This window comes from Numenius arquata, chromosome 6 (assembly GCF_964106895.1).
Source record: "Numenius arquata chromosome 6, bNumArq3.hap1.1, whole genome shotgun sequence".
Classification (NCBI taxonomy): Eukaryota; Metazoa; Chordata; class Aves; order Charadriiformes; family Scolopacidae; genus Numenius; species Numenius arquata.
In genome coordinates, this window is record NC_133581.1 from 568,475 (window position 1) to 581,908 (window position 13,434).

At 61.8% G+C, this 13,434-nt stretch overlaps 1 protein-coding gene across 1 annotated transcript; it reads left to right on the forward strand.

The window, feature by feature from the left end:
- Positions 1 to 962: 962 nt before the first annotated feature.
- LOC141465768 (ras-related and estrogen-regulated growth inhibitor-like) lies at positions 963 to 13,192 on the forward strand. The gene is made up of 4 exons (XM_074149375.1): positions 963 to 1,102; positions 8,636 to 8,692; positions 10,048 to 10,121; positions 10,748 to 13,192. Exons 1-4 carry the CDS (start codon positions 1,006 to 1,008, stop codon positions 11,231 to 11,233), a joined length of 714 nt encoding a protein of 237 aa, XP_074005476.1. The 5' UTR covers positions 963 to 1,005; the 3' UTR covers positions 11,234 to 13,192.
- Positions 13,193 to 13,434: the final 242 nt, after the last annotated feature.

Here is a 13,434-nt window from a genome sequence, read left to right on the forward strand (position 1 = left end):
CGGCACCGATGGTCTGTGCAAGCAAAGTCACCCGAGATGGTCCCCGTGCCAGAGGAATGGCTAAAGCCTTCAGAAAAGAGACGTGAATCCCTAACGCAGGCATTTGGCTGCTCCGCACCCTCCGTCCGGTCTCTTCTGCTGTGGTTTCCAGCGCTGGTGCTGCCCGTGATTCTGCACCTTGGGGCAAGCAGAGTCCTGGAGTTTGCTGAAGTTTGTGGCGGGTCTTTTCCCTTCTTCCCAGCGCTCCGAGCACCCACAGCGCACACCCAGGCCTGCTCCGGCTGTGCACACACTCACACACCCCCACTTACACCCTTATTTGACAGCCTTGCGAGGCTGCCGCACCACAGCACCTGCAGAGGGTGGTTCCCGGCCCGGAGCGAAGCCTTTGCTCTTTGGTGCCGACGGGGATTCAGGGGGTGGTTTGTGCGGAGCCGGGACGGACCCTTCGAGCCAGGGCTGGCTTTGGCGGGGGGAGAGGCTGGGGGCTAAACCAGCTTCTCTTGCCTCGATTAACTTCTCTCTCACACAGAAGTGGCCAGAGACGCAATCGTGATTTCATGCAGGGATTTGGGGGGGGGGGGGGCAGCACCCTGCCCGCTGTTCCCCGCCCGGGGAGGTGTTTCCCCCTTCTCCGCTCTCTCCTCGCGTCGCCCCCTTTCAGGTGAGCAGCTCTCCGGGCCAGCACCCGCCTTTCCTTTGGCGAAGGGTCCCGGCGAGACCCACCCCCCTCCCCCGGAGCCGCGGCGTGCGGGGAAACTGAGGCACGATGCCCGCGGCTCCTCCGGGACCAGGTAGCGGCCGCCTGCGCTGCTGCCGGGGGCGCCGCCTCCGCGGGGAGCAGGAGGAGGAGGAGGAGGAGGAAGAAGAGGTGGGCACCGGCTGGGACCGCCCGCACCGAGCCCGGGGCTGCGCCCGCCCGGCCCCCGGGGCGGAGCCGGCGGGGAGCGCCCGGCGGAGCGGGGAGAGCGGCGGAGCCCGGCGGGTGCCGGCCCCGGCCCCGGGATGAGCTTCCCGCGGCCCCTGCGCCGCTCCGTGAGCCTCAGCCCGGCCCGCACCCTGCGCCTCGTCGTGCTGGGGCAGAGCGCCGTGGGCAAGACAGGTAGGACGGGGCGCCCCGGCATCCCGACTGCGTCCCCCCTTCGTCCCTTCTGCGTCCTCCCCACATCCCCCCCTACATCCCCTCTCCCTCCCCTCAGCATCCCCCCGGCATCCCCCCTGCGCCCCCGGGTCTCCTTCCCCCGGGCAGAGGGGCTGAGCCCCCCGGGGTGCAGGCGGGGGCTGTTTCAGGAAGCCGGGACGGGGAATGAGTTTCTTGGGGGCAGCTGCGGCATCGCCCAGGTGGACCCCTGAGCCCGTTATGTTCAAGGGCACGGAGTTTCCCCCCCCTGGAGCGGTGGCGGTGGTCCCGAGGGTCCCAGAGTGGTCCCTGCCTGCGTGGCGAGCCCGGGGCAGGGGGGGAGGCTCCCGACCGCAGGAGCTTCAGGACAGAAATCCAAGCTCAGGTTTGTGCTTTTTTTGGGTGCTTGGAGCGTGCAGCTTGTTTTCAGCCAAGGAGCAGGGTTTTGGAGCCTCGTGGCGCAGCGCTGGGGTTAGTTTGCCTTTAGGAAAACTCCCTTTCCCTGCGCTTTCCCCAGCGCTCTCCATCTCCGACCGGGGTGGGATTGGGGATGCTGAGCCGGGAGCACCTGGGCTCTCTCTCGGTCACCGCCACTCCTGCCCGAGGATCGTCCTTCCACCCCTTCCCACTCCTCTGGCCCGGGCTGTGAGCACCCGAGGCCGAAGGCTCCGTTCCTGCCCAGCACCCAGCCTGCCAGGAGCGGGGCCGAGAGGTGCCGGCAAGGGAAGGTGCGTGTCCACCTTGGTTTTATTGCAGTGGGACCAAGGAGCAGCGACCCACACAGAGCCCGGGGGGCGACATGGCCAGGGCTGCCGTGTCCTTGGGGACGGGGCAATGTCCCCTGCTGGCTTGTGGCTCCGGAAAAGGCATAACCTTTAAATACGCTGCGGCAGTGGCACCTCCGCCTGGCTGGTGGCCAGCAGCTTTGGCTGTTGTGTTTCCATATACAGTAACCGGCGAGGCTCTTGCCTTGCTGGCCCCTGAGCTCCCCTTGCCCAGCCTTAGTGAAAAACCATGATTTTTCCCTGATGAAATTAAAGGAGGCAACTCCCAGATCTCAATTAGCAGCCCAGCACGGGGAGGGGGCTCAGCTCCGGGCGTACCCAGAGCTCGGGGGGGGGTCCACGTGGGGTGTTTGGCCCCGCAGTCCCTGCAGGCAGATGGAGCTGCGAGCGATGCCTGTACACAGTGTACGGAGCGCTCTGGCTCACCCCCACCCCGGCCGGCACAGACGCTCCCCCCGCCGGCATTAATCCCACCTGGCGCGGAGCCGGCGCCTGGGGGCTTGGAGCCCCTCCTGGGGGCAAGCGAGGGGCCGTCGTGCCTCCTCCATGGGGTTGGGTCATGCTGAAGGTCTTCAGAGGTTCCTGCAGCCCCTCCTCGCCGGCTGCCGCAGCGGGGCTGGGTATCTGCAGGGTCTGCTGGGTGGTGGCTCAGCTCCGTGGGTGCCTCCAACCTTCTAGACCCTTCAGCAGGGCTTTTTTGCCATCCTCTTGAGCTGTGATGGTGACACAGGCCATGAAATCAGGGCAGAGGGAGGCAATCGATACCTGGCTCATGCGGAGGAGAGCGGGAGGTGCCAGGAACCAGCAGCAGCCCCCAGAGCAGGCACACAATCCCCGGCGAGCTGGCAGCCACCCTGACACGGGTCTGTCCCCATCCCTGTCCCCTTGGATGCTGTCCTGCACGTCCTCCCCTGCAAAGGGGCAGCGTGTCATCTTCTCTGGGTGCTGTGCCTCAGCTGCCCAGTCCCAGACTCCCTGCGTTGGATGGAGCCAGGGGTGAGGAAACCTGTAAGTGCTTTCCCCCGCCTGGCAGGGCCATTAACACCCCGGGTGATGCGGTTACACCCCAGGTGACGGACGGGGAGCATCCGGCCCGAGGGACCCGCGTGTGAAACGCAAGGAAGGAGGCAAAAGCCTCAGCATCGTCACTGAGCTCCGGCGGGGCCGGGGAGGACGGGCTGGGGGATGCGGCTGGTCCCCGGGGCAGGGGGGAGCCGGGGCTGCCCGAGGTGGCTGGGAGAGGAAGGGATGCGATGTGCCGGGATCCCTGCTTTGGGGAGGGGACGCAGAGGAGGGTGAAGGTGGGTTTCATCCAAACCCATCCCTGAGCCATCAAGCTCCCGGTCCTGGTAGGATACGAGGGGATCCCATGCCGGAGTGTCCCCTGGAGCTGCTGGCACCCACCCCGTGGGAAGCAGGAGCCGGGTTGGGAGAGCTGAGGGGGCCGAGGAGCCTGAACAGTCAAAAGGGCAGTTAAAATCTGGGCAGCTGCAAAAGTGGGAAAAAAACCGCTCAGTTCTCAGCAGAACAGTTTGATTTTTTGGAGCCGTTTGGAAGTCTTTAAGATGCAGTGACCCGATGCCCTGGATCCCGCGAGCGGGGAGGGGTTTGGGTGCAGACCCGCGGCTGAACCCCCTCGGGAGCTGAGAGGTTTGTCCCGGGACGTGTAAATCACCTGCGGGAGGCTGTAAATCCAGCCCGGCCAGAGCCTCCTTATCTCCTGCCTCCGCCGTTGATGCTCGCCAGTGTAAACTCTGCCGGGCTTCAGAGGAGGGCTCTGCTCACAGAACACGGCTGGAGATGGATGGGCACCGGAGCTGCCACGCTCGGGAGAGGGATGTTCTGCAGCAGCATAAACACGGCAGCACGTGGGCACGCGGGGCCCCGGCCATCCCGGAGGCGACCAGCCCGTCCCTGTGCATCCAGCCGTCCGGTAGCCATCCCTAGAGACCAAGCTGAGTATAAAATTAACCCTTCCGGCTTCAGGAATCTCCAAGGAGAGCCCTTTCTGAGGTTACTCATGTTCAAGATGGGGGAAAAAAACTTCCTTATAAGGCTGGGTGGAGGCCGAGGGCTCTGCCTGCTCCCGCTGCTTCCGACTGGCAGCTCCCCTCCTGTTCCTGCGCCCCGGCCAATTTTTAATCAATTTAATTGGCTCCTCTGCTCACACACCACCACGCGCTCCGGCTTTGGGTGCCTGCCTAACGCCTGACACAGAATCAGGTGCTTTCTAGAAATCCACCCCGACTTGTCTCGCTCCCCCCCCCGATAATTTGGTGGCCTCTTTGAAGCCGCTGAGACGTGCCTCCTGCGGGATCCCTGGTTATCTCCACAGAGCAGTTTGGCTGAATTACATGCTTGTTCCATCAAATCCCGTCTCTGACGGGCAGGGCTGGGAACCCAGAGGCGGTTGGAAGGCGAGGGGGTGGCGAATGCCCCACGCGGGAGCTGGGCAGGCGTGGGAGGGTGGAGAAGCTGCCTGGGGCAGAGATGGTGGGGCTGGAGAAGCAGAAATCCCGGCTCGGTGGGAGCCACGGTCCTGGGGGGAATGCACAGATCCTGACCAGCGTGGGGTGGGCAGGGACAGGACTTGGGGGATGTTTGCCATCCCCCAGTTGGGGGCCAGTTGGGACAAACTGCACCCAGATTTGCCTGGGGAAGGCAAGTTCAATGCGGGAGCGCATCCGTCCTGCTCGGTGCTGCCTTTCCATCAGCGTCTTGTTTTCGGGAGGGGGTTTTAACACCATATCCCAGTTTTTGGTGAGGTTTATGCTCCCTTTGCACTCCTGCTCCATCTCCCTCCTCCTGCTGAGTGATGCCTGGTGCCCAGCATCTCCATCCTGTCCCTCCTGGGCTCTGCACTCCTGCCTTGCTCTCACTGAGGGTTTTTTCCCCCATTCCCACTCATTTTCCACCAATTTCACTCTCTGGTCCTGTTGCCTTTCCAAGCCAGCTCTCAGCCTCTCCACTGCCTGTCGCTCCCATCCCCGCACAGCCCGTCCGTACCCATTACTGTCATTAACACCTTGAAGGGTTTGAGCACCGTTTCCATTAGCCCTGCTCCCAAGCTCCCTCCCCACCATGGGTTTCCCCAGAAAATCACACCCAGGCACGGACGGTGCGTTTTCCAAGCGGCTGCCTTGAAAAGATGGAGGGTTGTGCTTTGAAGCGGCGCATCCCGAGCATCCGGCTCCCGGGTGCCGAGGCAGCCTGGCAGGGCGCTGGAATCCACCTAGACCAGGAGGACCCAGTGTGGAGATGAGTTGTGTCACCTCACTCTTCCCCAAAAACAGCACCCGAGGGGGTGTTTGTGCTGCTGCCGGCTTTTCCCCCCAGGCACAGCTCCCCTTCTTGCTCCGGAGGGAAGACCCAAGAGCTGGAGGAAAGCTCGCTGTCCCAGGGCAGGAGCTGCTCTCGGAGATGCTGGTGCTTCCCAGGCCCACCCCGGTGCATCCTAAAGGCAATTCCCTGCAGCAAGTGTTCTGAAGGGTGGGATGGAGATGAAAGCGAGTGGAAAAATACACCTTCGGGCTTGGCCGGGGGGTGCTTCGCCAGCAGAAGGGACCCCAGGGGATGCAGTTGGTCACCTGCAGCGATCTCTTTTCAAGGCTGGTCCCTTCTCCTGCTGATCAAAAGCTCCTCCAGCACTGGGGGGTTCCAGAGGATCCTGCACCACGTCCTTTGATGTTTGCTGAGCAGAGGAGGGGTGATGTTTGCGTTTGCTCGGTTGCTTTGTCGGCTCCGTGGCCCAGAGCCGGGTTCCTGTAGTGCTGCTCTTACAGGGCTGCTCCCGAATTATCCCTGGCAGCCGGAACTCCGGATTTATCCCCTTGGTCTGAGCCGAGCTGCCAACCACAGCCCCGGCGTGCGGACACATCCCCACCCGCCTCCTCCGAGCAGCCACCGGTCTCTGCCAAACCAACAGTAATTACCCCAATTATCCCATCCTGGACAGGACGAGCCACCACAGGCTCTGTACATCCTGCCCTCGCTGTGCAGGGCTGAACATCACCTCGGCTTTGCTGTCGTGCCTCCTTCCCTGTGACAGCCAGGAGGGACCGCTCAGTCCCCGCAGTCCCAGGCTCCAAGCCGTGGCTTTCCCTTGCCGGGCAACAGAGTCCTCTTGCCGTGAGCCCCTGGGCAGCCTCGCAGGCAAGTTCTGTACTGCTGGGAAATCGATAGCAGCCATCAGTTCAGCTCCCCCTCGCCTCTCCTGTATCTCCCCTTTGGCCCGAGCATCCCGGCTCCTCGCAGCTCACCCTGGGCTTCCTTGTGGGGTGCTCGAGGCTGCAGGTGGGGAAAGTCAGGTAAGAAATATGTTGGCTTTGCTTCAGGGCAAAACCACATCTCCGGCCAGCTCTTCAGCGCCGGGTGCCTGCATCCGCCCTTGGGATGCTGCGAGCCTTGCCGCGCTCTTCCCAAAGGGCAGCGGCTCTGTAGCATCTCCCCAAGGGCTCGGCAGCATCTCCCCAAGGGCTTGGTACCATCTCACCTGCTTCTGCCCGTTTTCCCAGGCACCAATCTCCTCTTGTCACCTCCCAGTGCCACCCCAGGTGTCGGCATAGGGACGGCGATGGTCCTGCCGTGCCGGGGGGGCTACTGCGGTGCTGGGGGAGGCTCTGGAGCAGGAGACCGTGATAAAGCCCAGCACGTACCAGGGCAGGGACAGATGTGGTTTTGTGGCCCTTTGGCCACATTTTTCCAAGCTTGATGCTCTGAGGCAGCAGTGACAGGTAAAGTCCTGCTGCCTTCCTGCCCCCAGCAGGACTTTTGGCACCTCCAAATTGCTTCGTTACTTAGAAAACCTTTGCTTTTCCCCCCTGTTTCTCGTTCTGGCCATTTCCCAGCTGAGCCTCAGCCCTGTCTGCTGTCCCCATTGCTGGAAATACCCATCCAGAGACCTTGCATGATGGCAAAGCTTTTCCTACCCCTTATGGAAAAATACAAGGAGTCTCTTTGATTATTTCTTTTTGCAGTCCCCAGGGAGCTTGCCCACCTCAAACGAGCCCTTGCTCTGGAGCCGAGGTCTGGCTGGCTGGCTGGAGGTGATGGGAGGCAGCGCTTCTCCCCAGCGAGGAGAAAGCCCTTGCCAGGTTTGATGGAGCTCTTGGGCAAGGCTCCAGCACCAGCAGACCTCCACCCAGCCCAGCATTAGCCTCTAATTTGGGCTTCGCATCTCCCGGTCTCTGGTGCAGGGAGATGTGGTAATTGGATAAGAGGGGTTTAATTGCCCACGCTGCTGTGCTGAGGCTGCTCCTGCCTTCCCTCGCCCTTCCAAGGAGGAGAATCACTCGGTTTCCATGCTGATGCTGTGGTAGCAGATGGAAGGAGCAAGGGTGTTTCTGCAGCTCTGTCCCCCTGCACGCCGGGGAGCAGGGCTCCGTGCAGGGCTGAAACGGAGCCAGCGGTCCCCGCTTGTCCCCAGTGTCCCCGTGGGGATGGTGGGCAGGGGATGTGTCCACCCAGGGGCTGGTCCTTGGGGCTCAGCTCTCGCTCCCCCGGCTGCTGGTGCCTCCCCGGGGCTGGTCTCACTGAAAGCCACGGCGGGTGCAAGGGGGACCTCCTGCTACGCCGTGCCCCGTGTTCCTCCGGCTTCGGCCTTTTGATGGATTTCATGAGGTTTGGTGCCAATGGCTTTCCTCTCTCCCCGAGCCTGGGTCAGGTTAAACAAACAGCGCTGAGATCCGTGGGACCCGTCCAGGCAGCTCTACCGTCAGCGCCGGGGATGGAGAGGGAGAGCCTGGCCCAGAACCGGCTTTTCCCCCCACGTTGAGCTCGCCCTCGGGAAGCTGTTGGCTGGAGGCCACCCAGGGGACCGCTCACCTGCCATAAAACTTAAGCACATGCATAAATCTTTGCGGGACCAAGGCCAGAAAATGCAATTTATCAAGCCCGACCCTGCCGGGAAGCGAATTGCCCGTGCGAGGAGCCACCTTTCGCCTGCACCTCGGGATGGGCTCGGGGCAGGGTGAAATGCTGGCCACCTCGGCCACCTCCTGCTGGGTGTGTTGCCCGTGGAGCTGGGCAGAGACCTCATCCCCACCTGTGGCACCCCATCGCGCGGGGGGGTTTCAGTCCTCAAGGCAAATGTTCGCAAAGAACATGCAAAACCCACCCAGGATGTTCCCGGGGCTGCAATGAGGTTAATTTGAAATAATCACCCGCTGTCTGCGAGCTCTGGAAGTGTCTCGGGAGAGGTGAGGTGGGAGCTGCCAGCCTGGGGGGGCTCCTGGGCTCCTCCTTTCCCACGCTGTACAGGGGGTACAGAGAGGCAGAGGACAGCCTGTGTGGGGCTGTGTCATCATCTGGGGACTTTCGGGGGAGAAAAGAGGGCTTGGAACACTCTTGGTCCCAGAGATCCACCTGGGCAACCATGATCCTTTCCCATTCAGCTTCGCCCCACCTTTTCCCACCAAGATCTGGCAATTGGCTGCTTTATTGGGGTCTTCTCTGCTGGTCACAGGGCAGCCCCGGCCGGCGGCAGCAGGGACCCAGCCTCTCTGGGTGCCTTCAAAGACACTTTTCCCAGCCCTGCAATACCCTGCTCCTCACGGGGCCGGGCTCGCAGCCTCGCTGCTGGGATGTCTTCTCCTGGTGCCCACACGGGCACTGTCCGTGGGGCCAGGGCAAGGCTTTGCTCCGTCCCCCCTGCCTCGATCAGCTGGTGTTTCTCTGCAGTTTGGTCTCACAGCCGTAACTGGGTTTGTTGTGTTTGTTGGTTTTTTTACAGCCTTGACTGTAAGATTCATCACCAGGAGATTCATTGGAGACTACGACCCAACCCTCGGTAGGTTTTTCTCGTTGCTTTCTCTGCTGCCACTGGCTCAGGCTGGAGATTCCAGTGCCCCCAACTCACCCTACTCCCTCCTCTTCCTCCTCGACCAGGCTGGCAGTGGTCAGGGCCACCAGCTGTCGTGGCACCTCTCTGGCTCTTGTGTCCCTTTTTCCTTTTCCGTTGTTTTGTCAAGGCAAATTCCGTTGGGGCGAGCCGTCGGCATGGCACAAGGGAGCCCAGCGGGCTTAGTGACCCTCCAGTGGGGAGGTGGCTTTTGAGGGCCAGGCAGTATCTAAGCCACCGGAGCAGTGGGTACTGCTTTCCTGTCTTGTCGGGGGTTTTGTTTTGCATCCGGGCTTGAGGTTTTTGGGGCACTGAGGTCATGTTCCTGCCGAAGCATCCCAGAAACGGCCGGTCGCTGGCAGTGCCTCTGCCCGGCTGGGCTGGGAAACGCGGGAATTCTCCGTGCTGCTCTGACCCAGCTGGTTCACGGGGGGCCCGAGGGAAAGGCTTGGTCTGAGAAACCACCCCCGCCTTGTCCCCTCTGTCCTTTACGTCCCCGCTCCTCCCCTGTGACGCTGAGCCAAGCTGTTTTTTCCCCCCGGAGTGCAACTTGGTTTTCCGCTCTGCCCGCGGCTGCTTCCTGCGCCCGGGCTCGCTCCGTGTGATGGGATGAAATGCAGAGACCCTGCGGGGAGCGCGAGCCGGAGGAGGGGGAAGGTGCCTGGTTTACCCCGTAACAGCCGAGCCAAGCGGGATTCTGCCCCGTGGCACGGTGTGACCGAGCTGCTCGGTCGGCGCGGAGCGAGGCGCCCCGTGGAGCAGCAGCTGCGAAGCAGAGGGAGGGCTGGTTTTACTGCCTGCTGGTGTCAGGGAAGCTCCGAGCGGTTTCCGTGCTGGAAGAGCTGCCCAGACGCACGCCTCGCAGCCGCTTTGATTGCTCGGTGAGAAAGGAGTCGCTCCCCCGCTGCTTCGGAGCAGGAGTTCAGCGCCAGCTGGGTCAGGGCTGGGTGAGGAGCAGGAGCAGCGTCTCAAAAAAGCCCCTCTCCCTTTGCAGAAGCATCTCTCCGTCACCCCTGCTTGCTCCAGCGCTTCGGTCGCTGTCACCCTTTTATTTCCAGCCAGGCAAGAGCTGGCCGGGGGTCTCGGCTGCCCCTCAGAGACGCCGATGTCATGGGCACAGGGATGCCCTTCCCAGGCATGGGGACAGGCTGGGGACCGGTTCGAGAAACAGAGACCACCCAGGCTGTAGGATGCAGCAGGGGAAAATTGACTTTTCCCGAATGGTTCGCATCGAGGGCACCTGGGTTGTCGTTTGCCACCCGGGGGCTTCTCTCCCTGACGCTTTTCTGCCTCTCCTCCTCCAGAAATGATTTACAGACACATGGCCGTTATCGACGGGGAGATGGTGCACTTTGAGATCCTGGACACGGCGGGGCAGGTGAGCTCACAGCTGGTCACCCTGGAAAACACCATCTGAGCAGTGTGACTTGCATTGAAGGCAATCCCTGCTTCTCCACCACCTTCCATCTGTTGTATCCGGAATATCGATCGTGACAAGTTTATCTTGGAAAAAGGGTGTTTTGGATAGTTTGTGTGTCTCTAACATCGATTACAGCATGGCTTCGGCTAAATATTCCCCACTTCCCTGCCCTGTGTGGCACAGCCCTGCTCCTGCGTCGGGGGAGCTTCCTGATGGCAGGGGACAACTCAAGGGAGCGGGAGGGAGTTGGGTTGAAGGGGCCACCCACCACCAGGATCCACCACAGGAGCCCTGTGATGGATTCTCTTCTGGCAACAGCGCTGCCTTCGCACACCCTCCCCTCGTCCGCATCAGGATGGGGCTGATCGCTCTCTCCGTCCCTTGTTTTGCCCGACCCATCGAATTCCTGCCCTGGGCTGCCTGTCTTGCTCTGCACCTCACTGCTCTGTGCAAACCAAGGGCCACAACCTCCAGGGAGATGGTGATGGGCCCCTTGGGAGGTTCTCTGGGTTGCACCCAGTGGTGTTGGCATTGAGGAGATGTTGGGGCTTCTGGTGTTGGCACGAGTTTGTCTGTCCCGGCAGGAGGAGGATTCCCTGCAGATAGAGGAGAAGATCAAGTGGGGCGATGGCTTCGCCGTGGTCTACTCGGTGACAGACAGATGCAGCTTCGACGAGGTGATGCGGCTGTGTTTCCTCATCAACCACATCCACTCCAGCCCCAAGCGCAGCAGCGGGAGCGAGCAGCCCCCCGTGGTCATCGTGGCCAACAAGAAGGACTTGGAGTTCGACAGGATGGTGTCCACGGAGGATGGTGAAAACCTCTCCAAAGCTTTGAAGCTTCCTTTCTACGAGATCTCCACCCGGGACAGCTATGAAGAGACTGTGGCGGTGTTCAACACCCTCTACCAGGAGCTCATGAGACAGGGGCATTTCTCCCCGGGCTCCTTCAAGAGGAGGACAGTGTCGAAGCTGATGGAGAAGATCCCCAAGATGCAAGCCAGCTCCACCTTGAACTCAGCGGGCCGGAGCCTCAGCTTTAACTCCTTCAGGGACTACATCCCCGAGTGAGCTTCCCCGCTGTGGGGGCGAGTAACGGCCGAGCCGGGACAGAGGGACAGGTCATCCTGCTGCCAGGGCGCCCGCGCGTCAGCCCCAGGGTCGAGGAGCAGCTCCTGGGGCTGTGCTGGCTCCCAGAGGGAAGGCTGAGAGGTGGGGAGGGCGGGATTTGGCTCCATCAGCCTTTTAAAGCCCACAGGCTTCTACAAATGGGCTTTGAGTCGGCAGAGGAGACGTTCTTTGTCCATCTTACCCCTTCGCCCCCTCTTCCTCCTCCTGCACGGCCGAAGTCAGTAGTGAAGGTGGGTCGTGGTGACTTCAGTGGTGTTGGGTCAACCCCTGGGGGCTCAGAAGCATCTCAGCGGGGATCAGACTCAGCAGAGACACGTCTGTGTGGGTTTTCCCACTCCCCTAAGAAAGCTTGCTGGGTCTGTTTGTGCCCCGAGACAGGCACCCACAAGGCTGGGGTGACCCCGAGGGTGGTGCTGGCTCCAGAGCTGTCACCAGCCATCCCCGTCCCGGGGAAAAGGAGTGTTGCTTTTGCTGCTGGGTAAAATCCCCTCAAAACCTCCCCAGCCTGGTCGGCTGCTCCGAGGGGGTGGTCGCTGCCCCCATCCATCCCTCGGTGCCCCCAGACCCACCCGCCGTGTGGGTGGGTGGGTGACGGAGGGCTGTGTCCCCCTCTGCCTCGGCCCCCCTCAAAGAGCCAGTCCAGCCAGTTCCCCCATCTGCAGCCACCAGTGCCCGTCTGTCGGAGCCTGGGGCTGCGCTTTGTCCCCATTTCCCCCGGGTTTGTGAACTGAAGTGGCTGCAGAGGGGCAGACCCCCGCAGACCCCCATATCCCACCCCCCCGGAGCCCTTCTCCCTCCCTGGCTGCTCACGGGCTGGCACCAGGGGCATGTTTAAAAGCAAGACAGATCTGTTTACAGCGCGGGGGGGAAAGCAAGCCTGTTGGTCCCTGGCTTTTCTGAAAACCCATTTTTTAACGTTTCAGGCTCTTTGGCGCGCTCTCCTCTAATGACACTGCAAATAAAACCCCGGGCAAAGGGCAGCGACGGCAGCAGATGCTGCTGCCCCAGCTCAGGGTGAGGGCACCGCCTGCTCCGTGCTTTGCCAGGGTTTTTTTGCCTCCCCCGATTCTGCCCCTTATTTCGTGTCTCCGTCCGGGTTGGGGCAGTGTCCCCATCTCCGAGGGGAGGGAAATCAAACAGACTGCCTTTCTGATGCTCATAGAATCATAGAATCACAGAATGGTTAGAGTCGGAAGGGACCTTACAGATCATCGAGTTCCAACCCCCTGCCATGGGCAGGGACACCTCCACTAGAGCAGGTTGCTCAAAGCCCCATCCAGCCTGGCCTTGAACACTTCCAGGGATGGGGCAGCCATAGCTTCCCTGGGCAACCTGGGATCCACAACTTCATGGACACCTTTGGTTAAGATCAGGCTTCTCCATCCCGGAGGAACAGTATTCCCGGGGCAGCCCCTCCCCTTAATGCCTTTGCCCCGTGACTCAGCTGAGCGTGGGGTGAGCAAAACTCCTGGGTGGCAACTTGAAGCACGGATGCCACGGAGCCGATAGCAAGAGGTGCAAATGATGCTCCTTGCGGGGACATCCCCCTTGTCTGCTTATTAATTGCCCCGTCCCCAAGGGGAAAATTGCGGTGGCCTGAGAATTTGTCTTTTTGCGTGGAGATGGGGCAGCAGAGGCGTGGGCAGGAGCCAGGATTGCAGCGAGAGCATCTCCCCCCCACAGCATCCTGTCTCTCCCTCCCTCCATCCCTCCCTCCCGCTGCCGCTCGAGCTGACTGTGCTGGAAGACCTGCGGTGTAACACCCCTGTGTCCCCCCATATTGGTCTAACACCCCGTGTCCCCCCCCAGTGGTGAAACACCCCATGTCCCCCCTCGTAGCGACGTGTCCCATGGTCTGCTGCTGCGTCCTGTGACAATAAATGCCAACTAACAACCGCCTGCGACGCTCTCGTGCCTGTGAGCGCGGGGACAGGGCTATTCTATCACACTGCTTCCCTTTCAGGGACACTGCAGCAAAGGGGGTGCATGGGGGTGGGGGGGGATACAGCCTTTAAATTAGGGCCGGGCATCTCCCTCGGGCTTCTGCCCGAGCCCCAGCACCACGAGCCTTCCTGGCTCCTCCATCCCCTCACCATGGGGAAGGGGCAGGCAGGGATGGGTGCCCGGGGAGGGGACACAGC

Bases quoted from the DNA above. Each gene is read 5' to 3' on its own strand.
- LOC141465768 (XM_074149375.1), top strand. From the start codon at position 1,006: ATGAGCTTCCCGCGGCCCCTGCGCCGCTCCGTGAGCCTCAGCCCGGCC. The intron at 1,103-8,635 runs GTAGGACGGGGC...GTTTTTTTACAG, and splicing joins GAGCGCCGTGGGCAAGACAG to CCTTGACTGTAAGATTCATC. The intron at 10,122-10,747 runs GTGAGCTCACAG...CTGTCCCGGCAG, and splicing joins TCCTGGACACGGCGGGGCAG to GAGGAGGATTCCCTGCAGAT.